The sequence below is a fragment of the Oncorhynchus mykiss genome, chromosome 27, assembly GCF_057628025.1.
Source record: "Oncorhynchus mykiss isolate SJ-2025 chromosome 27, ASM5762802v1, whole genome shotgun sequence".
NCBI classification, from domain to species: domain Eukaryota; kingdom Metazoa; phylum Chordata; class Actinopteri; order Salmoniformes; family Salmonidae; genus Oncorhynchus; species Oncorhynchus mykiss.
Window position 1 is genome coordinate 18,239,926 of NC_143048.1, and position 24,496 is coordinate 18,264,421.

At 46.7% G+C, this 24,496-nt stretch overlaps 1 protein-coding gene across 5 annotated transcripts in view; it reads right to left on the reverse strand.

Moving 5' to 3' along the window:
- Positions 1-23,667, reverse strand: part of stard13b (StAR-related lipid transfer (START) domain containing 13b) — a 96,181-nt gene extending 72,514 nt beyond the window's left edge. The window contains exons 1-5 of one of the 5 annotated variants that reach the window (XM_090224712.1): positions 23,232-23,630; positions 11,524-11,934; positions 10,307-11,376; positions 4,312-4,461; positions 1,729-1,899 (exon numbers count right to left, since the gene is read on the reverse strand). In XM_090224712.1, the coding sequence (XP_090080838.1) occupies positions 1,729-1,899; positions 4,312-4,461; positions 10,307-11,376; positions 11,524-11,734 (1,602 nt within the window). In that variant the 5' untranslated portion in view covers positions 11,735-11,934; positions 23,232-23,630. Of the gene's footprint in view, positions 1-1,728; positions 1,900-3,142; positions 3,190-4,311; positions 4,462-10,306; positions 11,935-12,331; positions 12,609-23,231 lie in introns of those variants that run through there. The other 4 variants (XM_036965807.2, XM_090224711.1, XM_090224715.1 and 1 more) reach the window with 4 other exon arrangements.
- Positions 23,668-24,496: the final 829 nt, after the last annotated feature.

Genomic DNA, 24,496 nt, shown 5'->3' on the forward strand with positions numbered 1-24,496 from the left:
TTGAGCAGGGAATTTAAAACACAGATTCAACCACCAAGACCAGTTTTCAAATTCCTCGCAAAGAAGGGCACCTATTGAGCATGGTGAAGTTATTAAGTACACTTTGGATGGTGCATCAATGCACCCAGTCACAATAAAGATACAGGCGTCCTTCCTAACTCAGTTGCCGGAGAGGAAGGAAACCGAGATTTAACCATGAGGCCAAGGGTGACTTTAAAACAGTTAGAGTTTAATGGCTGTGAAAGGAGAAAACTGAGGATGGATCAACAACATTGTAGTTACTCCAAAATACTAACCTAAATATCAGAGTGAAAGAAGGATGCCTATACAGAATATAACATACTTCAAAAAACACGCATCCTGTTTGCAACAGGGCATTAAAGTAAAACTGCAAAACGTGTCAAACAAAGTTACTTTATGTCCTGAAAACAAAGTTTTAGGTTTGAGGCAAATCCAACACAACACATCACTGAGTACCACTCTTCATATTTGAAAGCATGGTGGTGGCTGCATCATGTTATGGGTATGCTTGTCATCTGCAAGGACTAGGGAGTTTTTTAGGATAGAAATAAACAGATTAGAGCTAAGTACAGGCAAAATCCTAGAGGAAAACATGGTTCAGTCTGCTTTCCAACAGACACTTGGAGACAAATTCAACTTTCAGCAGGACAATAACCTACAACACAAGGCCAAATATACACTGGAGTTGCTTACCAAGATGACATTGAATGTTCCTGAGTGGCCTAGTTAAAGTTTTGACTTAAATCGGCTTGAAAATCTATGGCAAGACTTGGAAATGGCTGTTTTATAAATTATAATGTGAAAGCTCTTAGAAACTTACCCAGAAAGACTCACAGCTGTATTCACTGCCAAAGTGTTTCTAGCATGCATTGACTTAGGGGTGCAAATACTTATGTAAATGAAATACTGTATTTTTGAATTTCTTTTTTTTATACATTTGAAAACATTTCTAAAAACATATTTTCATTTGGTCTTTATGGGGTATGTAGATGGGTGAGATATATATTTTTATTTTTTAAATATTTTTTTATTTATTTTACCCCCTTTTTTCTCCCCAATTTCATGGTATCCAATTGTTTAGTAGCTACTATCTTGTCTCATCGCTACAACTCCCATACGGGCTCGGGAGAGACGAAGGTTGAAAGTCATGCATCCTCCGAAACACAACCCAACCAAGCCGCACTGCTTCTTAACACAGCGCGCATCCAACCCGGAAGCCAGCCGCACCAATGTGTCGGAGGAAACACCGTGCAGCTGTGGTTACTGCGCCCGGCCCGCCACAGGAGTCGCTGGTGCGCGATGAGACAAGGACATCCCTACCGGTCAAACCCTCCCTAATCAAGACAACGCTGGGCCAATTGTGCGTCGCCCCACGGACCTCCCGGTTGCGGCCGGTTACGACAGATCCTGGGCGCGAACCCAGAGTCTCTGGTGGCACAGCTGGCGCTGCAGTACAGCGCCCTTAACCACTGCGCCACCCAGGAGGCCGATGGGAGAGATATTTTTAATTTTTAATCTATATTGAATTCAGGCTGTAACACCACAAAATATGGAATAAGTTAAGGGGTAGGAATACTTTCTGAAGGCACTGAGAACTCTCTTATGATATCTAAATCACATTGTTTCACCCAGACCCAGACAGACAGGTACACAGGCACAGAGTAAGCAGGAGTCAAAAGGACGAGGGAGAGTCTCAGAGGAACTTACGACTGTCTTCTTGGTCCTGGCTCTGGTTCCTATGGCTGAGATACGAGGGGCCGTGGTCTTGTGTTGGTCCTGTCTGGGACATTCTCCTGTGTCTGGTTCCCCTCGCTGCAGCAGTGTACTGTCCTTCTCATTAAGAGATTGGTTTACTGCCGTCCCAGACACAGCTCCACACTGCAACAACAGCACAATAACAACCGTCAACACTGGATCCTTGCCTGCCTGTCTGTCTATCTGCCAGTCTTTCTGTCAGTCTGTCAGTCTGTCTCTGGGATGGTCAGCGGCAGGGTACGCAGTCTTCAGTTCAATATCTATCGGACAGACAGTGACAGACAGAGACAAGGCAGCCTGTTAATCGTCCACTGAAAGGACAAAGAGTGTGTCCTTGTCAAGTCCCTCTAGTAAAGATGTCGTGTGGTCTCCTCCGGGCTGCCTGTCGTTAGTTAAAGCTGTCTCTCTGAATGTGTATTATGGCTGCTGATGGGATGCCTTCAGGCATGTGCCCCTCTGCTAACCACTCTGTAACCATTCCTAACGTGCTCAATCATACAAACAACCTCCTCTACCCACACAACAAGAGCTCTGTGCTGATCACATACAGAACCATACAGGCCTCTTTCTGTTGTTGCCCTCTGCTAACTAACTGCTGGGGTATTTCATGATGCAAGCCTCCATGAGAGGAGTCTTATGTAGGACCAGAGCTACAAGGTCCCGGTAACAACATCTCCACACAATGGCTGTCTGTCTGTCTCTGCCCCGCCTGGCCCACCACCCTGGCCAGACTACTGCTAGACACACCACACTGTAGCAGCTTTTCTAACAGCCAGCTCCCTCCTCTCCCATCATAAAATGGACGCCTGCAGCATTCAGAGAAGCAGACTCAAAGACAGCCTGATAATGGCCATAGTGCCCCAGACAGACAGCTTCCACTATATGACAACATGCTGTGTATGTACGGTACATCAACATATATCACAGTTATCCTTAAGGCTTATGACGGAACAGTCCTTCTCAGACCTACAAGCTTCTGAGGCTGCATCCCAATGGCACCTATAGGGCTTTGGTCAAAAGTAGTGCACTATAAAGGGAATAGGATGCCATCCTGAGTCTAGTATGTTTCCTAGATTAAATGTATGTTAGCTAGGTGAATGTATGTGTATTGTAAAGTACATGATTTAGCAGCATGGACTTAGAGTCCTGTTAGACACCTGTTGAATGACTATAACAATAATACATATTGTACAACATAGGAATGTATAGATTTCCCAAATGTATCACTGGTTAGTACATGGCTCGCATTTCAGTCAACATGGTCATGTCACCTGCTGTCTGTCTGTGTGCTGTGCTGTGCAGGGTGTGTGTCTGTGTGTGACTGAGTTGTTGTATGCATGCAGTTCGGGGTGTGTGTGTGACTGACCTGTTGTCTGCGTGCGGTGCAGGGTGTGTGTGTATGACTGACCTGTTGTCTGCGTGCGGTGCAGGGTGTGTGTGTGTGTGTGTGACTGACCTGTTGTCTCTGTGTGTGTGTGTGTGTGTGTGTGTGTGTGTGTGTGTGTGTGTGTGTGTGTGTGTGTGTGTGTGTGTGTGTGTGTGTGTGTGTGTGTGTGTGTGTGTGTGTGTGTGTGTGTGACTGACCTGTTGTCTGCGTGCGGTGCAGGGTGTGTGTGTGTGACTGACCTGTTGTCTGCGTGCGGTGCAGGGTGTGTGTGTGTGACTGACCTGTTGTCTGCGTGCGGTGCAGGGTGTGTGTGTGTGTGACTGACCTGTTGTCTGCGTGCGGTGCAGGGTGTGTGTGTGTGTGACTGACCTGTTGTCTGCGTGCTGTGTAGGGTGTGTGTGTGACTGACTTGTTGTCTGTGCAGGGTGTGTGTGTGTGACTGACCTGTTGTCTGTGTGCGGTGCAGGGTGTGTGTGTGTGTGTGACTGACCTGTTGTCTGCGTGCTGTGCAGGGTGTGTGTGTGACTGACCTGTTGTCTGCGTGCTGTGCAGGGTGTGTGTGTGTGTGTGTGTGTGTGACTGACTTGTTGTCTGCGTGCTGTGCAGGGTGTGTGTGTGACTGACCTGTTGTCTGCGTGCTGTGCAGGGTGTGTGTGTGACTGACCTGTTGTCTGTGTCCTGTGCAGGGTGTGTGTGTGACTGACCTGTTGTCTGCGTGCGGTGTAGGGTATGTGTGTGTGTGACAGACCTGTTGTCTGCATGCGGTGCAGGGTGTGTGTGTGTGTGTGTGTGTGTGACTGACCTGTTGTCTGTGTGCGGTGCAGGGTGTGTGTGTGACTGACCTGTTGTCTGTGTGCGGTGCAGGGTGTGTGTGTGTGTGACTGACCTGTTGTCCGAGTGCGGTGCAGGGTGTGTGTGTGACTGACCTGTTGTCTGCGTGCGGTGCAGGGTGTGTGTGTGTGTGACTGACCTGTTGTCTGCATGCGGTGCAGGGTGTGTGTGTGTGTGTGTGTGTGTGACTGACCTGTTGTCTGTGTGCGGTGCAGGGTGTGTGTGTGACTGACCTGTTGTCTGTGTGCGGTGCAGGGTGTGTGTGTGTGTGACTGACCTGTTGTCCGAGTGCGGTGCAGGGTGTGTGTGTGACTGACCTGTTGTCTGCGTGCGGTGCAGGGTGTGTCCGAGGGGGAGGATGATGCACTCAGAGCCTCCTCTATGTCCAGGTTGAGCTGGTCCAGTTTCCTCATCAGCTGGCTCATAGACTCACACCACAGGGTCTGAGGCTGGACCAGGGGAGACTCCTGGGGGAAGAGAAAGGTAGGGCAGAGACAGTTATTAGACAACACTGGAGGAACCTATAGATTCTGCAGAAATAGACTATTGTGACACCATGTACAAAGCCGGAGCATGCAGTGTCAGGAACAAAGGTAAATTAATTAGGACGACAACAATCACTACTCCGTAGTTGGACAGGAAAAAAACAAGATCTTCAGAGAGCTACAATTTAATTCTCTGGATAATAACGTTGAAATCGTTCGGATAGTTGGAGAAGGTTATGAGCACCAGGTGACAACTAAAAACTCTAAATACATTTAAGAGATCATTAGAGGAGCAGAAAAATAATTTTATAAATGTCAGAGTGAACATAAACAGTACAGACCAGCATAGAGGGAAATGTGATATCTTCACCACCTAGTTCTTAGCAGTCTTCACGCAGTATCACAGATCTTAACCTACAGTCCAGATCCTCTAACACAGCTCATGTTTGTCTCTGTGTGTGTCCCAAATGGCACCCTAGTCCCTTTATAGTGCACTACTTTTGACCAGGGCCCATAGGCACTATATAGGGACACATCCAGAGAAAAACATGTTAGAAGATCTGGAGGTTAAGGTCTCTCTCTCTCTCTCTCTCTTTGAGACCCTTGTTGCGCAACAGTGTGACTCAGAAGTCAAGCAGCCGACACAAAGCCATTCATTAATTTCCTGGAATTAAACTGCGGAACTGTTGTCTGTGTTCTGAGTGTGTCTGTCTGTTGGAGTCCCGGCCCCCTGGAACCCCCTGGCCCCTGGCTCTGTGTTCTATCTGTTAGTGCCCCCAGGAGCCCCTGTGCGCCTAGCTCTTTCTCCATGCTGCATTAAAACCCCTCTCCTCCAAACAATCATCCTATTGATGAGTGTGTTATCTAGAGGACCTACTGTAGTAGTGCTGGTGTCTGAGCCATGGGTGTGACCCTCCCACTGGCCTCCTGTTCTTCCTGCTTCAATGTAGAGGCACTGAGTCTCAGTCACAACATACAGTAAATAGGCGTGATTCTCCCTCACTATTAAAATCGTGCTACTTTTTTAATCTAGTTAAAGCCATGACGTTTTGGCCACCAACGGCCTTCATCAGAATGAAAACAAAATGGGAATGGACAAGAAAATATAGGAAATACAGTTCAGGAGAAACACTAATCTATGTAGGGACAGGGAACTAGAGGTGGTAATGCATCTAGATAATTCCTACAACATAAAGGTGTTACTAGTAGTGATCAGAGCAGAAGTCAGTCCACCTAGGGTCAGCTGGTTCACCTCTGACAGGGGAAACGCCTCAATCTGTCTATCTGTCTGTCTCCCTGTGCTATATCTGGAACACACTAGAACACAATGTCTCCTACTGTCTCTCTTCTCTCTGACAGCCACACACAGTGCTGCCTGCCCGCCTCGGAATGCTGACACTTTTTCTCAGAATGAGGGGAATTTCAGAGAAGGCTTGAAGCTGAGAGAGACTACCCATGATTCCTTTTACCTCCTCTTTCTGGCCCCATAAATAGTGAAAAACACTGATGCCATGGCAATGCTGTCGGCATGAGACAGACAGTAGTGTTATCTTCAGGGGAAAACTAAACGTGAGAGGGACGATATCTTTATCAGGGTAAATTGGCTACATTGTAAACCCCAAGGCCGGGTCTTTGACATGACAATGAGGAATGAAGTGTGTGAGCTCTGAGCACTGTGCCTGGACCATACCAACCACTGAGAGAGGCATAGATTACCAGGCAGGGAGAGGGTTGATTCGATTGATGATTGGGATAGAAATGGAGCAGGGAAGCATGTGAAAGGGAACAACGGCTAGGCTAATAGGTTACTCAGCTGAAAAATAGTTCAAACCCATTCTCTCCTAACTTTCTAGGAGTTACCTGCTAAGTTCCCAGGTCTATCCCTTGGTGAGAACAGGCTTCTACTCTGCACTGAGTCACACCAGTATAATATTTTCACTTCTAAACTAGATAAAGATAAACAACATCACAGAAACATGTATTTTTACAGTATACACAAACATACCATAACCAACGGATTGATGCACAGAGAGAGAGAGTGGAAGAGAGAACTAGAGAGACGTGTGCATAGGCCATGTAGGATTACTATGTAGCAATGGTGCCCTCAAATGGCTAGCATGAAAAGCTGTAGTTCAAATGGACTGTCTGAAAAACAAACAGGAGTGTTGCCTGTCAGAGCCCCTGGTTGCATCCCAAATGGCACCCTGTTTCCTATTTAGACCAAGGCCCAGTTTAAACCAGTTCCAGGTATTTAAAGCACTCCTCCTCCCTTTCCCCAAACAACCTTTATGCTCACAAACAGCCCATTCCCAGTGTTGTGTCATACAGTCTGTAAAGCCTGCCTTGGGCTATCAGCAGAGGCAGTGGGAGTGTTCCCTAACCTCTCCCCTCTGTTTTATGTTATGTTCTATGTTTTATTATTTTATTTATTCTTTTTTTATTCTTGGGGCAGCAGGTTGCCTAGTGGTTAGAGCATTGGGCCAGTTACCGAAAGGTTGCTGGATCGAATCCCTGAGCTGACAAAAAATCTGTCATTCTGCCCCTGAACAAGGCAGTTAACCCACTGTTCCCCGGTAGGCCATCATTGTAAATAATAATTTGTTCTTAACTGACTTGCCTAGTTAAATGAAGGTTAAGCTGAGGAATGACAGCTATGCACTGTCAGAGATCTGGTGTCCCTGACACAGGTAAACCATAGGTGTATGATGTAAACATGATTCATCAACGTCCAGAAGAGACTTTTAAAGTCCAGTGAACTTTGGAAGATGGGGTCACTCACAGTCTGGTAACTACCATTAAACCTGGAGAGATGGAGTCACAGCCTGGTAACTACCATTAAACCTGGAGGGATGGAGTCACAGCCTGGTAACTACCATTAAACCTGGAGGGATGGAGTCACAGCCTGGTAACTACCATTAAACCTGGAGGGATGGAGTCACAGCCTGGTAACTACCATTTAAACCTGGAGGGATGGAGTCACAGCCTGGTAACTACCATTAAACCTGGAGGAATGGAGTCATAGCCTGGTAACTACCATTAAACCTGGAGGGATGGAGTCACAGCCTGGTAACTACCATTAAACCTGGAGGGATGGAATCACAGTCTGGTAACTACCATTTAAACCTGGAGGGATGGAGTCACAGCCTGGTAACTACCATTAAACTTGGAGGGATGGAATCACAGCCTGGTAACTACCATTTAAACCTGGAGGGATGGAGTCACAGCCTGGTAACTGCCATTAAACCTGGAGGGATGGAGTCACAGCCTGGTAACTAGTAAACCTGGAGGGATGGAGTCACAGCCTGGTAACTACCATTAAACCTAGAGGGATGGGGTTACAGCCTGGTAACTAGTAAACCTGGAGGGATGGAGTCACAGCCTGGTAACTACCATTAAACCTGGAGGAATGGAGTCATAGCCTGGTAACTACCATTAAACCTGGAGGGATGGAGTCACAGCCTGGTAACTACCATTAAACCTGGAGGGATGGAATCACAGCCTGGTAACTACCATTTAAACCTGGAGGGATGGAGTCACAGCCTGGTAACTACCATTAAACCTGGAGGGATGGAGTCACAGCCTGGTAACTACCATTTAAACCTGGAGGGATGGAGTCACAGCCTGGTAACTACCATTAAACCTGGAGGAATGGAGTCATAGCCTGGTAACTACCATTAAACCTGGAGGGATGGAGTCACAGCCTGGTAACTAGCATTAAACCTGGAGGGATGGAATCACAGCCTGGTAACTACCATTTAAACCTGGAGGGATGGAGTCACAGCCTGGTAACTAGTAAACCTGGAGGGAAGGAGTCACAGCCTGGTAACTACCATTAAACCTAGAGGGATGGGGTTACAGCCTGGTAACTAGTAAACCTGGAGGGATGGAGTCACAGCCTGGTAACTAGCATTAAACCTAGAGGGATGGGGTTACAGCCTGGTAACTAGTAAACCTGGAGGGATGGAGTCACAGCCTGGTAACTACAATTAAACCTGGAGGGATGGAGTCACAGCCTGGTAACTACCATTAAACCTGGAGGGATGGAGTCACAGCCTGGTAACTACCATTTAAACCTGGAGGGATGGAGTCACAGCCTGGTAACTACCATTAAACCTGGAGGGATGGAGTCACAGCCTGGTAACTAGTAAACCTGGAGGGATGGAGTCATAGCCTGGTAACTAGTAAACCTGAAGGGATGGAGTCACAGCCTGGTAACTAGCATTAAACCTGGAGGGATGGAGTCACAGCCTGGTAACTAGCATTAAACCTGGAGGGATGGAGCCACAGCCTGGTAACTAGCATTAAACCTGGAGGGATGGAGTCACAGCCTGGTAACTGGTAAACTAGGGGGATGGAGTCACAGCCTGGTAACTAGTAAACCTGGAGGGATGGACTCACAGCCTAGTAACTAGTAAACATGGAGGGATGGAGTCATAGCCTGGTAACTAGTAAACCTGGAGGGATGGGGTTACAGCCTGGTAACTAGTAAACCTGGAGGGATGGAGTCACAGCCTGGTAACTAGTAAACCTGGAGGGATGGAGTCACAGCCTGGTAACTAGTAAACCTGGAGGGATGGAGTCACAGCCTGGTAACTAGTAAACCTAGAGGGATGGAGTCATAGCCTGGTAACTAGTAAACCTGGAGGGATGGAGTCACAGCCTGGTAACTAGTAAACCTGGAGGGATGGAGTCACAGCCTGGTAACTAGTAAATCTGGAGGGATGGAGTCACAGCCTGGTAACTAGTAAACCTGGAGGGATGGAGTCACAGCCTGGTAACTAGTAAACCTAGAGGGATGGAGTCATAGCCTGGTAACTAGTAAACCTGGAGGGATGGAGTCACAGCCTGGTAACTAGTAAACCTGGAGGGATGGAGTCACAGCCTGGTAACTAGTAAACCTGGAGGGATGGAGTCACAGCCTGGTAACTACCAAGACCAGAGGGACGGTTGGGAGAAAAACACCACAGAGCTGCTGCAGTATGGCTCCCTATTCCCTATAATGCATTACTTTTGATCAGAGCCGAGGAATGCACTTTTGACATTATAGGGGAGAATGAAGCTGAATAAATCTGTAGATACTGTTGGTTAAGGTTAGACTAAGTTCACTGTTACTGTAATAGACACAATGATGCCTGTGTAGGAGCTCTGACAAAACAGGACTGGAGGGAAAGCAACGGCTGTTTAAGGATGTCTGCATTCCTGCAATGCCTGCTGGGTTTTGTGTTTTAAAATGCTGGGGAAAATGCTAGATTCTCAATGTACTCCTACAAACTCATTCCAATAGAGTAATATCTCAGAATGCAATAACAACAAACAGTGGGGAGCAGACTATTGAAAGTGTTTGTATAGCAAAGCACTGTGTTTGTATTGAGCCTAAGTGGAATTAAATAATGGAAGACATCTGGGGCCTTTTTGTATCAAGCATCTCAGAGTAAAGGAAAGGGGATACCTAGTAGGCTGGGTCTTACACATTTAACCCAAGAACTGCTCATAGATCAGCACTCCTACTCTAAGACCCTTGATACATATGGCTCCTGGCCAGGAGGCAGGAAATACACAGCCTGGGGGAGCAACAGTCACGTCTCCTCATTGAGAGAACAGGCTGGATTATACTAATATACAATAGATTCATGTATATTAATATACTGTATCTAATGTTGTTAAACTACAGTTAGTACACAGTCCCTAAACCTGACATAAACGTTCAAACACATCTCTACTGAACCATTCAACAAAGACATGAATATTACATCAATATGTGAGGAATATAGGTGGGACTATCTTTACAGTTGTGTCTCTAAAATACTGTAATGTTTGTAATGCCTACCTCTGTGTTGCTGGTCTCAGTCTCTGCCTCGTAGCCGCCGTGGTTCTGGTTTTTGGAGGAAGAAGAGGAGGAGAGGTGGGAGCTGGCTGAAGTGTTGGTTGTAGAGCTGACTGGTGCCTCAGCCTGGGGATTCAGAGAACTTCTCTTCTGAACTACTTTGTCTCTCTCTTTGTTGCTGCTCCTTCTCCTCCGACTGACCAGGAACTCCCTGCTCTGAAGCAGCTCTGGGAATATGTTGTCATCATCCCCATCTTCATCAACATCACCTTCATCATCCTCCTCTGAGGAAGACTCCCTGCAGTCGGAGCTGTCATTGATGAAGACACTGTGGTCGGTGCTAGAGTGACAGGTGGAGGAACTACAGGTGTAGTCTGAGAAGGTGATGGAGCTAGGTTTGTGTTTGATGATGCGGGGGTGATCGCAGAGCCCTAGCCCCACCAAGGGGGCCTCAGAGAGGGCTATGGGGAGGGAGGGTGGTCTGAAGGGATCCATGTTGTTGTCTACACTGACCACTAGAGAAGGGATGGAGCTAAAAGTCTCTGATTGGACCACAGAGATAGTGACATGGCTGACCTCTGCCTCTGATTGGACCAGAAAGGTATGGATATGTCCTAGAGGGAAGGGCACATGGTTGTCTTCTGTGTGTTCCAGATCAGTAGGGACATGTCCGTTATCCATAGGCCCCTCTGAGTGGTCCTCAGGCTGGCTGTCTGTTTCTGTCCATCTGGGTGACTCCTCCTCTAGCTCCATGTCGCTCTCTGTCTGGCTGGGCGAGGTATGCCCCAGCTCCATGTCCTCTAGCTGACCAGAGAGGTTAGCATCCAGGAAATGCCCTGATTCTACAGGTCTGTCACTGTCCTCAACCTCCAGGTTTCCCTCTATCTTAGGAGCAAGAACATCCACATCTCCCTCTATCCTAGGAGAAGGAACATTGGAGGCAAGGCAGGGGTCCTCAGCTGGAGAAGTACTGTGTAAATCCAATCCATTGTGATTGGCATCATCAGGCGATGGTGATGTCACACTGCCTGGCTCACTGAGGAGACCCCCGGGACAGACGATCTGGAGAGGGTCTAGAGGGTCAGGAGGGGAGACATCAGAACCAGACTCTACTGGTCCTGCTGGCCCTCCAGTACTAACAGCTAGTTTTCCCTCTATCCCAGGAGCTCCAGTCCTGTTATAGTCACTGCTTAGTGGTCCAGTCAAACAAACATCCTCACCTCTCTCTGTGGAGCTGTCGTCATCATGAGAAGACTCTGAAGCACATTCTGAGGAGGACTGGGGTGTCTGTGTCTCTGGTTGTGTCTGTTGCTGTGCCTGTGTCTGTACCTGTGTATGTGCCAGTGTCTGTGGTGAGAAGGTCCTACCAGATGATGCTGACATGACCAGAGACTGTCGCTCCTCCAGAGTAACCATCAGAACTGTGTCCATGTTGTCTCTACAGTCGGTTACAGTCTGTTACGGTGTGTTACTAGGGAACAGGTAGTCTGGTGGTGTGACTGGTGGTCAGGTAGATCCAGAGGGACTGCTGTCTGATGTAAGAGCTATATGGATTTGCCATGTTCCTCTCAGACCACCTCAGCACCTGGATCAGCAACACCAACTTTCAAACCGATCAAACAGCAGATCCCCTGAAACAAGATACAGCATTAAAAACTAAGAAGATACAGTATTAAACAAAGAGTGAAGATAACGTTACAACATTAAACAAACAGAGAAGATACAGCAATATAGAAGATACAGCATTGGAGAGGATACAGAAAAGATACAGAGAAGATACTGCATTATAAAAGATACTGCATTAGAAAAGATGTTGCATTAGAGAAGATACAAAGAAGATATGGCATTAGAGAAGATACAGAGAAACTGCATTAAAGAAAAATACTGCATGAAACAAACAGACAAGAAAATGCATTAGTTTCAAGCCATAAACATCTTACAATGACAATGCTCAAAGACTCCCTGCTGTCCTCGGTTCAGATCCATCACACACATCCATTTCAACTAAAATAATAATAATAACTTTACCTTTAAGCACAGATATACCAAGCTAGTATTCTGTAAGTGTGTTTCTTCTTTCCCCTTCTGACTCTCCTACTAGCAGTGAACTAACTACAGCTGGAGTGAAGCCAGAGAGTCCAGCAGAGCTAATATCCAGGCTGTGTCCCAAATGTCTCCCTATTTCCTATATATTGCGTTACTTTTGACCAGTGTCCAAAGCCCTGGTCAAAAGTTGTGCACTATGTAGGGAATAGGGTGCCATGTGGGACATTGCCCCCAGAGAGGAGCTGCTAGCTGTGAATCTGAACATCTGGCTGCAGTCGCAATGTTCAAGTCTGGATCTGTTTCAAACACTACAGCAGTGACATCTCTGCACACAGGAATCTAGCTATTCTGCCCAGCAGCTGATGTACACACACACACACACACACACACATTCCATAAGCACTCCACTCTGTGTAGGGGAGAACCATCTGTTCAGGGTACAAAGGGAGGCTTTTCTCAGACTGCTCTTTCCAAACAAGCTGACAACAAAGTTACATCAGTAACTGCATTCCCTACATTTCACAGATAGATACACCAACCCCAACTGTGAGGTCTTGGTACAGCTTAAACACAGTCATGAATGCCTTTGCAACTGTCCTTCAATTCCCTGGAGAATAACTTTGCCTTCTGTATGTATGGAGAGTTTGAAGTCTATTGATTAGCATGGTTGATCTGTATGGTGTAATGGATGATTATTGATGAGTATGATTGATCTGCATGGTGTAATGGATGATTATTGATTAGTATGATTGATCTGTATGGTGTAATGGATGATTATTGATTAGTATGATTGATCTGTATGCTGTAATGGATGATTATTTATTAGTATGGTTGATCTGTATGGTGTAATGGATGATTATTTATTAGTATGGTTCATCTGTATGCTGTAATGGATGATTATTGATTAGTATGATTGATCTGTATGCTGTAATGGATGATTATTTATTAGTATGGTTGATCTTAACCCAATATGAATCCAGCCTCAAACCATACAGCCTCATACAAATAGGATGACACACACAATAATACACAGTATGTTCACATGGATCGAGAAGAACACAGTGACACCAACACATGTGTGCAGGGTTTTCTTCTGCCGTTGAAATCCTTGGGCGGGTCGCCTAACGTTGTGTTTTTCAGGTCGCCCAAACAGTGCTTAACATTTTTTACTAATTTTGTGGATTAAAAAGCAGTTCAACAACTAAAAACAGATATAGAGTATGTAGAAAAGATAATGGACCTGTATATCTTTAAATCATTTAATCTTTGAGAACTAACAATCACCAAAATAAAAGCTAGACAGTCAGGGAGAATTGAAAATTCCCAAAACAATGAATTTAGTGATATTGATTTTGTTATTATGTTTGAGCAAAATAACACAGCATTAGCCATGGTAAAATGCATAGAATGACAGGAAATAAGCTTTAAAACTGCAAACATTTCTCTCAACTCCATGGAGACATTTATAGAATATCAGGAGATTGGCTTAAAAATTAAAAAACGTCTCTACACTGGCAAGATGGGGGCCTCTAAAATGCTCTCTAAAATTCAGCTGTGCTGACAGGCAGACTGCGTTCCTGCCACGACCCCTACCACACCCCTGCCACGTCCAGGTTACAGAGATTTACCAGGATTTACCGCCAAAACTCATTTCCTTTTTCTGTGATAAATAACTGCGAGAAACCAGTAAATTATCGTAAATTATTTCTATGAACAATGTGATGTGGAATGGAACTGTTAAATGATCTATTTTGGCTATGGCCTTCTGCTCTACTATCTGCATGATCAATAATCAACGCTCAGGACGGGTGTGTATTTGTAGCCTACCATAATTACTTCCACAACAAAGGTGCCATTTATTCAAAGCGCACACATTCTTTATGCTGAAACTGTACACGCGACCTTGAAATGCATGGTATGAGCTTCATGCTTCTTTCCAATAAATGCAGAGGGTCTTATTCTGGTGACATGATGATCGATGCCTGATTGCCATTTTGACAAATAGTGGTTAAAATGCGATGGAAATACAGTGCATTCGGAAAGTGTTCAGACCCCTTCACTTTTTCCACATTTTGTTACATTTTGTTATTCTAAAATGGATTTACTCAGTACTTTCTTGAAGCACTTTTCGTAGCGCTTACAGCCTTGAGTGTTATTGGGTACACCTGTATTTGGAGAGTTTCTCCCAATATTCTCTGCAGATCCTCTCAAGCTCTGTCAGGTTGGATGGGGAGCATGGCTGCGCAGCTATTTTCGGGTCTCTCCAGAGATGTTAGATCGGGTTCAAGTCCGGGTTCTGGCTGAAGCCACTCCTGTGTTGTCTTGGCTGTGTGCTTAGGGTTGTTGTTCTGTTGGATGGTGAACCTTTGCCCCAGTCTGAGGTTCTGAGCCTTCTGGAGCAGGTTTTCATGAAGGATCTCTCTGTACTTTGCTCCGTTCATCTTTCCCTCGATCGTGACTATTCTCCAAGTACTGACAAACATCCCCACAGCATGATGGTGCCACCACCATGCTTCATCGTAGGGATGGTGCCAGTTTTCCTCCAGACGTGACGCTTGGCATTCAGGCCAAAGAGTTCAACTTGGTTTCATCAGATCAGGGAGTCTTGTTTCTCATGGTCTGAGAGTTCTGTAGGTACCTTTTGCTGAGGAGTGGCTTCCGTCTGGCCACTCTACCATAAAGACCTGGTGGTGCTGCAGAGTTGGTTGTCCTGGAAGGTTCTCCCATCTCAATGGAGGAACTCTGGAGCTCTGTCATAGTGACCATCGGGTGCTTGGTCATCTCCCTGACAAAGGCCATTCACCTCCAATTGCTCAGTTTGGCTGGGCGGCCAGCTCTAGGAAGTATCTTGGTGGTTCCAAACTTCTTTCATTTAAGAATGATGGAGGCCACTGTGTTCTTGGGGACCTTCAATGCTGCAGAAGTTTTTTGGTACACTTCCCCAGATCTGTGCCTCGACACAATCCTGTCTCGGAGCTCTACGGACAATTCCTTCGACTTCATGGCTTGGTTTTTGCTCTGACACGCATTGTCAACTGTGGGATCTTATATCGACAAAAAAAAGAAAATAAACGTTTATAGACAGGTGTGTGCCTTTCCAAATCATGTCCAATCACTGGTGGACTCCAATCAAGTTGTAGAAACATATCAATGATGATCAATGGAAACAGGATGTACCTGAACTAAATTTCGAGTCTCATAGCAAAGGGTCTGAATGATTATGTAAATAAGGTATTTCAGTTTTTTATGTTTAATACATTTGCAAAACAATTCAAAAAAACGTTTTTTGCTTTGTTATTATGGAAAATTGTGTGTACATTGATTAGGGAAAAATATATTGAATCTATTTTTGAATAAGGCTGTAACTTAACAAAATGTGGAAAAGGTGAAGGGGTCTTTTATGTTAAACGTGAAAATTTGACATGAAAATGTTAAGCTGCAATATGGAACTTTTTGGCTGACTGTCACGTTCTGACCATAGAGAGCCCTTATTTTCTATGGTAGAGTAGGTCAGGGTGTGACTGGGGGGTTTTCTAATCATTATTTTTCTATGTGGGGTTCTAGTTTAGTTTTTCTATGTTGGTGTTTAGTGTGATTCCCAATTAGAGGCAGCTGGCTATCGTTGTCTCTAATTGGGGATCATATTTCAGTAGCATTTTTTCCACCTGTGTTTGATGGGATATTGTTTTGAGTTAGTGTACACCTCTTAGTTCGTTGTTTGTTTCGTTCTTTCTTTGTTGTTTTGTGCGTGTCTAATAAATAATATGTGGAAACCATATCGCGCTGCAGCTTGGTCCGATAATTATTCCAGCGAACGTGACACTGACCTGACAAAATTCACATAGAAATGAAAGCAAGTCTAAGAAGCTTTAGATCCGTTCTATGTGTTATATTTCTATGCTTCCCACTTTATGTTTAATTTTAGCATCTGTTACTTTCTGTTTTGTACACCAGCTTCAAACCCCTGAAAAAACAATATGTTTGGTTATAGAAAATATAGTTCATAGTGGTTTGGATGGTACAATGACTCTCTACACTATACTTGCTTGTTTTGCCACATAAACTGAAATTAGTACTGAGTCAAAGTGCAGGGGTATGTGGTAATTGAGGTAGATATGTACAGTACATATAGGTAGGGGTAAAGTGACAAGGCAACAGACATACGCAGCAGCGTATGTCATGAGTCAAAAGTGTTAGTGCAAAAGGGCTCAATGCAGATTGTCCAGGTAGCTATTTGGTTAACTATTTAGCAGTCTTATTGCTTGGGGGTAGAAGCTGTTCAAGGTCCTGTTGGTTCCAGACATGGTGCATCGGTAACGCTTGCTGTGCGGTAGCAGAGCTATCAGTCTCTGACTTGGGTGGCTAGAGTCCTGGAGGTCCTGGATGGCAAGGAGCTCGGCCCCAGTAATGTACTGGGCCACACCCACTATCCTCTATAGCGCCTTGTGGTTGGATGCCAAGCAGTTGCCATACCAAGCGATGATGCAGCCAGTCAAGATGCTCTCAATGGTGCAGCTGTATAACTTTTGAGGATCTGAGGGCCGATGCCAAATCTTTTCAGTCTCCTGAGGGGAAGAGGTGTTGTTGTCCCCTCTTCATGACTGTGTTGGTGTGTCTGGACCATGTTAATTCCTTAGTGATGTGGACACCGAGGAACTTGAAGCTCTCAAACAGCTCCACAGGCCCGAGCATGCTCCCTATGGGGAAGGGGGCATGCTCGGCCCTCCTGTTTACTGTAATTCATGATCAGCTCCTTTGTCTTGCTGACGTTGAGGGAAAGGTTGTTATCCTGGCACCACACTGGCAGGTCACTGACCTCCCTATAAGCTGTCTCATTGTCGTCGGTGATCAAGCCTACCACCGTCGTGTTGTCAACAAATGTACTAATGATGATGTTGGAGTCGTGCACGGCCATGAAGATGTGTTGTTGCCTACCCTCACTACCCGGGGTTGGCCTGTCAGGAAGTCCAGGATCCAGTTGCAGAGGGAGGTGTTCAGTTCATGATAATGGAAAATAAGAATCTCAGGAGCTTGACTTCTTTATTTAATTTCATTATATAGTCCAAGTTTGTGTAGCCAGAGGTCTTACGATTCATTCATTTCATTCTGTGACAAACATTTTAAAACAAGACCTTGACCATTGACTAGAAATTGCTAGAAATATTATAGATTTTTAGGCTAACGAATGATAATGAATGCAATAAGAAAATGTTAGCTTTTATGTCAAATATATTCTACGTTAGAAAGGAACATAATATATGGCTTATCTGTTATCTGCAATGCAGAGCTTATCTGTTTGATTAGCGGAGAATCAGATATGTTCTCTCTAACAAAATCACCACAATAAGATAAGCGGGTTATCATAAACAGCTAAAACTTTCCCAAATTCCCCAGATAGACAGGTGCAAGGGGATAGAAAATGACAAAGATGCATATTTCAATCAAAGGGAGGCTAAAATCATTGATTCGAATCAATACCAGAACAACAGCAAAGGACCTTGTAAAGATGCTGGAGGAAACCGGTACAAAAGTATCTATATCCACAGTAAAACGAGTCCCATATTGACATAACCTGATAGGCTGCTCGGCAAGGAAGAAGCCACTGCTCCATAACCACCATAAAAAAGCCAGACTACGGTTTGCAACTGCACATGGGGACAAAGATCGTACTTTTTGGAGAAATGTCCTTTGGTCTGATGAAACAAAAATATAACTGTTTGGCCATAATTACCATAATTACGTTTAGAGGGAAAAGGGGGAGGCTTGCAATCCAAAGAACACCATCCCAACCATGAAGCACAGGAGTGTCACGAATCCCGCCGAAGGTGGTTCTTCTTCCTGTTCGGGCGGCGGTCGTCACCGGTCTACTAACTGCCACCGATCACTTTTTCTGTTTCAGTTAGTTTTGTCTGATTTGTTATACATGTTTCTTGTTTGGATTTTGATTTAGGCTATTTAAACCAGGTATACCCGCCTGCTTTTGTGCGGGCTTGTTTTTCTGTTCATGTGGTGTGTATTCTCATGGACTATTTTCTCCGGACTGTTTGGTCCTGCTTTTGGGCTGGTTTAAGTGATGCGCCTTAGTGTTTGGCGTTACCGTTATTGTTGTTCTAGATTAAAAGATCACGATTGAACTACCTCTGCTCTCTGCGCCTGACTTCTCCACCCACTACCCCTAGAAGCCGTGACAGAAGCCCAAACCATTCCTATGCAGTCAGCAGGAGCAGCGACCACACCTCTTCCATCAATGGAGGAGCGCGTCCTCCATCATACGGCCATCCTCCATCGGATCGGTTCGGCGATGGACCAAATGATGGAGAGAATGGAGCGATGGGAGAGGAGTGGTGTCCCGACTTCACCCCCAGCTCTTCCACCGCAGACGCAACCCACTCCTCCTCCGGCGGCGTTCGGTCCCAGCGCGTTGCGTCTCACACCCCCGAGGGAGTACGATGGAGCGGCGGCTGGGTGCCATGGGTTTTTGCTCCAGCTCGAGCTATACCTGGCTACCGTTCGCCCGACTCCCTCGGGTGAAGAGACTGTGAGCCTCCTCATCTCCTGCCTGACGGGTAGAGCCCTGGAATGGACCAACGCTGTCTGAAACGGCCCAGACTCAGCTCGGGATCACTACCCGGAGTTCACCCGCCGTTGAACGACTGTTTCACCTCAGACAGGAGACGAGGAGCGCGCAGGACTTCGCGTTGGAGTTCCGGACCTTGGCCGCTGGTGCCGGGTGGAATGACAGGGCCCTGATGGACCACTACCGGTGCAGTCTCCGGGAGGACGTCCGCAGAGACCTAGCTTGTCGGGACACCACACTCTCCCTCTACAAACTCATAGACTTGTCGATCCGGCTGGACAACCTGCTAGATGCCCGCGGGCGTTCAGAAGGGGTCCTGTCAGTTCCACCTCCCAGCCCTCCTGCTCCAACTCCGATGGAATTAGGGGGGGCTGCATCGAGGGGGACCGGAGGAGGAGGCTCTTACTGCACCAGCTGTGGTCGGAGAGGACACACTTCCGACCAGTGCTGGAGGAGCTCGTCTGGGAGTCGAGATGGCAGGCGGAACACTTCTCGGTCACCCCAGGTGAGTCAGCACCAAACTCACCCAGAGCTCCCTGTTTGTCACATGTTTTTATACATTTCTTTCCCTGCATTTTCTCCCTCTCTCCAGCATAAGGTGCTAGTCGATTCAGGCGCAGCTGGGAGTTTTATGGATCGCGGACTCGCCCATAGGTTGGGGATTCCGTTGGTGACGATAGATCCACCCTTCCCCGTGCACTCCTTAGATAGCCGACCGTTAGGGTCAGGGCTGTTCGGGGAGACCACGGTTCCACTGGACATGGTAACGCAGGGGGATCATAGGGAGCGGATCAGTTTCTTCCTTATCGATTCACCTGCATTTCCAGTGGTGCTGCGGGTTCCCTGTCTGGCCAGTCACCATCCCCGAATTTTCTGGAAACAGGGGGCTCTCCAGGGGTGGTCAGAGGAGTGTTCAGGTAGGTGTATAGGAGTTTCCATCGGTGCCACGTCGGTGGAGAGTCCAGACCAGGCTTCCACTGTGCGCATTCCCTCAGAAAATGCCGATTTGGCTATCGCTTTTTGTAAGAAAAGGCCAACCAAATTACCACGCCATCGACGGGGGGATTGCGTGATAAACCTCCAGGAGAACGCTGCACTTCCCAGGAGTCACGTGTACCCATTGTCACAGGAGGAGACGTTGGCTATGTCACAGAATCTCTGAGACGGGTACATTCGGCCCTCCATGTCACCCGCCTCCTCAAGTTTATTTTTTGTGAAAAAAAAGGAGGGAGGTCTGCGTCCGTGCATTGATTATTGAGGTCTCAATTCAATCACAGTGGGGTTTAGTTATCCGCTACCTCTCACCGCTACGGCGGTGGAATCATTCCACGGAGCACGTTTTTTCACGAAACTGGACCTCAGGAGCACGTATAATCTGGTGCGTATTCGGGAGGGAGATGAGTGGAAAACAGCGTTTAGTACCACATCTGGCCACTATGAGTACCTTGTCAGGCCGTATGGGTTAAAGAATGCTCCAGCCGTCTTTCAATCCTTTGTAGATGAGATTCTCAGGGACCTGCACGGGCAGGGTGTGGTGGTGTATATTGATGACATCCTGATCTATTCCGCCACACGCGCTGTGCATGTCTCCCTGGTGCGCAAGGTACTTGGGCGACTGCTGGAGCATGACCTATACATCAAGGCTGAGAAATGTGTGTTCTCCAAATGAGCCGTTTCCTTCCTGGGTTATCGCATTTCCACCTCGGGGGTGGTGATGGAGTGTGACTGCGTTAACGTTGTGCGTAATTGGCCGACTCCGACCACGGTAAAGGAGGTGCAGCGGTTTTTAGGGTTTTTCCATTACTACCGGAGGTTTATCCGGGGTTTTGGCCAGATGGCAGCTCCTATTACCTCACTGCTGAAGGGGGAGCCGGTGCGTTTACGGTGGTCGGCCGAGGCGGACGGAGCTTTCAACCGGTTGAAGGCGCTGTTTACTGACGCTCCCGTGTTGGCGCATCCGGACCCCTCTTTGGCGTTCATAGTGGAGGTGGAGGAGTCCGAGGCTGGGGTTGGAGCCGTGCTATCACAGTGCTCGGGCACGCCACCGAAGCTCCGCCCCTGTCCTTTTTTTTCGAGGAAGCTAGGTCCAGCGGAGCGAAACTATGATGTGGGGGACCGGGAGTTGTTGGCTGTGGTGAAAGCCCTGAAGGTGTGGAGACACTGGCTTGAGGGGGCTAAGCACCCTTTCCTCATCTGGACTGACCACCGTAATCTGGAGTATATCCGGGCGGCGAGGAGACTGAATCCTCATCAGGCTAGGTGGGCCATGTTCTTTACCAGATTCAGATTCACGATCTCTTATAGACCAGGATCCCTCAACACTAAGGCCGACGCGCTGTCCTGTGTCTATGACACTGAGGACCGGTCCAGCGATCCTACTCCCATCCTTCCAGCCTCTAGGCTGGTGGCACCGGTGGTATGGGAGGTGGACGCGGACATCGAGCGGGCGTTACGGTTGGAACCTGCACCTTCACAGTGTCCTACCGGTCTAAGGTACGTGCCGCTTGGTGTCCGTGATCAATTGATTCGGTGGGCTCACACACTACCCCCTTCAGGTCATCCAGGTATTGCGAGGACAGTGTGGGGTCTTAGGGGGAAGTACTGGTGGCCCACCTTAGCTAAGGACGTGAGGCTCTATGTCTCCTCCTGTTCGGTGTGCGCTCAGAGTAAGGCTCCTAGGCACCTGCGTAGAGGGAAGCTACAGCCCCTCCCTGTTCCACAACGGCCGGAGGTCCCTCCACCCCCTCTGGACATCAAGGGGTCCCCTGCGTACACGGTACGAGCTGTTCTGGACTCGAGACACTGAGTGAGGGGCCCGCAGTACCTCGTGGACTGGGAGGGGTATGGTCCGGAGGAGAGGTGCTGGGTACCTGTGGGGGACATTTTGGATCCATCACTACTAAGGGATTTCCATCTCCTCCATCCGGATCGCCCTCGAAGCTGGGGTCGGCGCGCTGCGGGAGCCGCACGTCAGAAGGGGGGGTACTGTCACAAATCGCGCCGAAGGTGGTTTCTCTTCCTGTTCGGGCGGCGCTCGGCGGTCGTCGTCGCCGGTCTACTAGCTGCCACCGATCCCCTTTTCTGTTTCAGTTAGTTTTGTCTGATTTGTTACACCTGTTTCTTGTTTGGGTTTTGATTTGGTCTATTTAAACCAGGTATACCCGCCTGCTTTTGTGCGGGCTTGTTTTTCTGTTCATGTGGTGTGTATTCTCATGGACTATTTTCTCTTGGTCCTGCTTTTGGGCTGGTTTAAGTGATGCGCCTTAGTGTTTGGCGTTACCGTTACTTGTTGTTCTCTGCGCCTGACTTCTCCACCCACTACTCCTAGAAGCCGTGACAAGGGTTGGCAGCATCATGTTGTGGGGGTGCTTTGCTGCAGGAGGGACTGGTGCACTTCACAAAATAGATGGCATCATGAGGATGGAAAATTATGTGGATATATTGAAGTAACATCTCAAGACATCAGTCAGAAAATTAAAGTTTGGTCCCAAACGGGTCTTCCAAATGGACAATGACCCCAAGCATACTTCCAAAGTTGTGTCAAAATGGCTTAAGGACAACAAAATCAAGGTATTGGAGTGGCCTTCACCAAGCCCTGACCTCAATCCTATAGAACATTTGTGGGCAGAACTGAAAAAGTGTGTGTGAGCAAGGAGGCCTACAAACCTGACTCAGTTACACCAGCTCTGTCAGGAGGAATGGGCAAAATTCACCCAACTTATTGTGGGAAGCTTGTGGAAGGCTACCCGACACATTTTGACCCAAGTTAAACTATTTATAGGCAATGTTACCAAATACTAATTGAGTGTGTGTAAACTTCTGACCCACTGGGAATGTAATGAAATAAATAAAAGCTGAAATAAATCAATTCTCTCTACTATTATTCTGACATTTCACATTCTTAAAATAAAGTGGTGATCCTAACTGACCTAAGACAGGTAATTTTTACTAGGATAAAATGTCAGGTATTGTGAAAAACGGAGTTTAAATGTATTTGGCTAAGGTTTATGTAAACTTCCGACTTCAACTGTATATATATATATATTTGCAAAAACATATATGAGGGATTGGAAGTGATGCAAACAATTACATTGATGGAAGCTACAATCTATCTGCAATAAATAATAATAATTTAAAACTAATAATTTAATAAACTGTCTCAAAGGGCTATGAAAACAAACAGACAGAGAATGGAACCCTATTCCCTTTATAGTGCACTACGTTTGACCCGGGCCGATAGGGATTGGTCAAAAGTTGTGCACTATATAGGGAATAGGGTGCCATTTGAGATGCAAGTAGTCTTACCTGTTAGGTGGAGAATAGTCATGTTTGTTGTCTAAACAGACAAACAGATCATAGCAACAAAACACTGGAGAGAGACAGTCCTAGTGGAACCAAAGTTCTCTTAAGACACGAGAGAGCAGGAGAGAGAATGAGGGACTAGGAGATTCTCTCAGAAGAGACAGAGGAGCGGAAGTAAAAGAGAGAGAGAAGAGAGAAAAGTGAAAGAGTAGAAGAGAGAGAGAAAAGAAAGAGAGTAGAATAGTCTCCTGTCAGAAGTGCAGCCACTGTGTTTCCAGTCAGCATGTCAAGCAGGTCTTCCTCTGCAGGGCAACACTGTCATCTCAACTATCCCTCTATCTGTCCTCCCTCAGGCTAGTGGAGGTTAGCGCTGGCTATCTCTATGCATGCCGCTAGCGCTCTGACTAAGCCATTCAGAATATGCGTAAGGGCATGGAGTGTGAGAGTGAGTGAGTGTGTGTATTTGTGTGGGAGGTGGAAAGGGGAGGAGAGAAGAGATACTGTAGGAGAGAGAAAGATGAAGTGGGAGTGAGAGAGGGAGTAAGGGAGAGGAGCAGTATTCGGTATTTGGCACCGTAAGAGAGCAAGGTAATATGTGGTTCCAGCTAACACAACATGTTCGGATGTGAAGACAGAGTTACCTCATGGCTGTATTGTCACTGGACTCAGAGTGTGTGTGTTGTGTGTGCGTGTGTGTCATCCTATATGGACGCAACAGCATGGCAGTCATTCCTGAGGCGCAGTAGAGCAGATTACTACTGAGGAGGAGCGGCACTATGCCTTGACATCCAGCTGTAGCTGGTTAAAATATAAAGACACAGATAGCACAGATAAGGAATTCCAAAGGATCCTCTCAGGGTCAAAGATATGCTGCTATGTTGTAGGGGAAAGTGTCAAACCGAGATATAATAAGGTATGTGAAGTATTTGCCATAATGATAGTGCCTTGTTTGTGCCCCCCAAAAATTGTTAAAATGTGAAGTTAGTCATAACTAATCTACTTTATGTTGTCCATTACTGAATGACAGACTGAAGTCATTGATGGCAGCTCTGCACGACATCAGACAAGCAAAGGAAGGAGTCTGAACTAACCTGACCTCTGATCCAGAGAAGTCCAGGGGGAACAAAGCTCTGCCTGCACTCAGTAGGATATAGATTCACTCTTAGAACTAACTATAAGCCTGTCATATAGAGCTCCTCAGAGGGTGATATGAAGAGTAAACACACACTCACACCTTAGTTGGGGTATGCTACTGCTGCTGTCTGCTG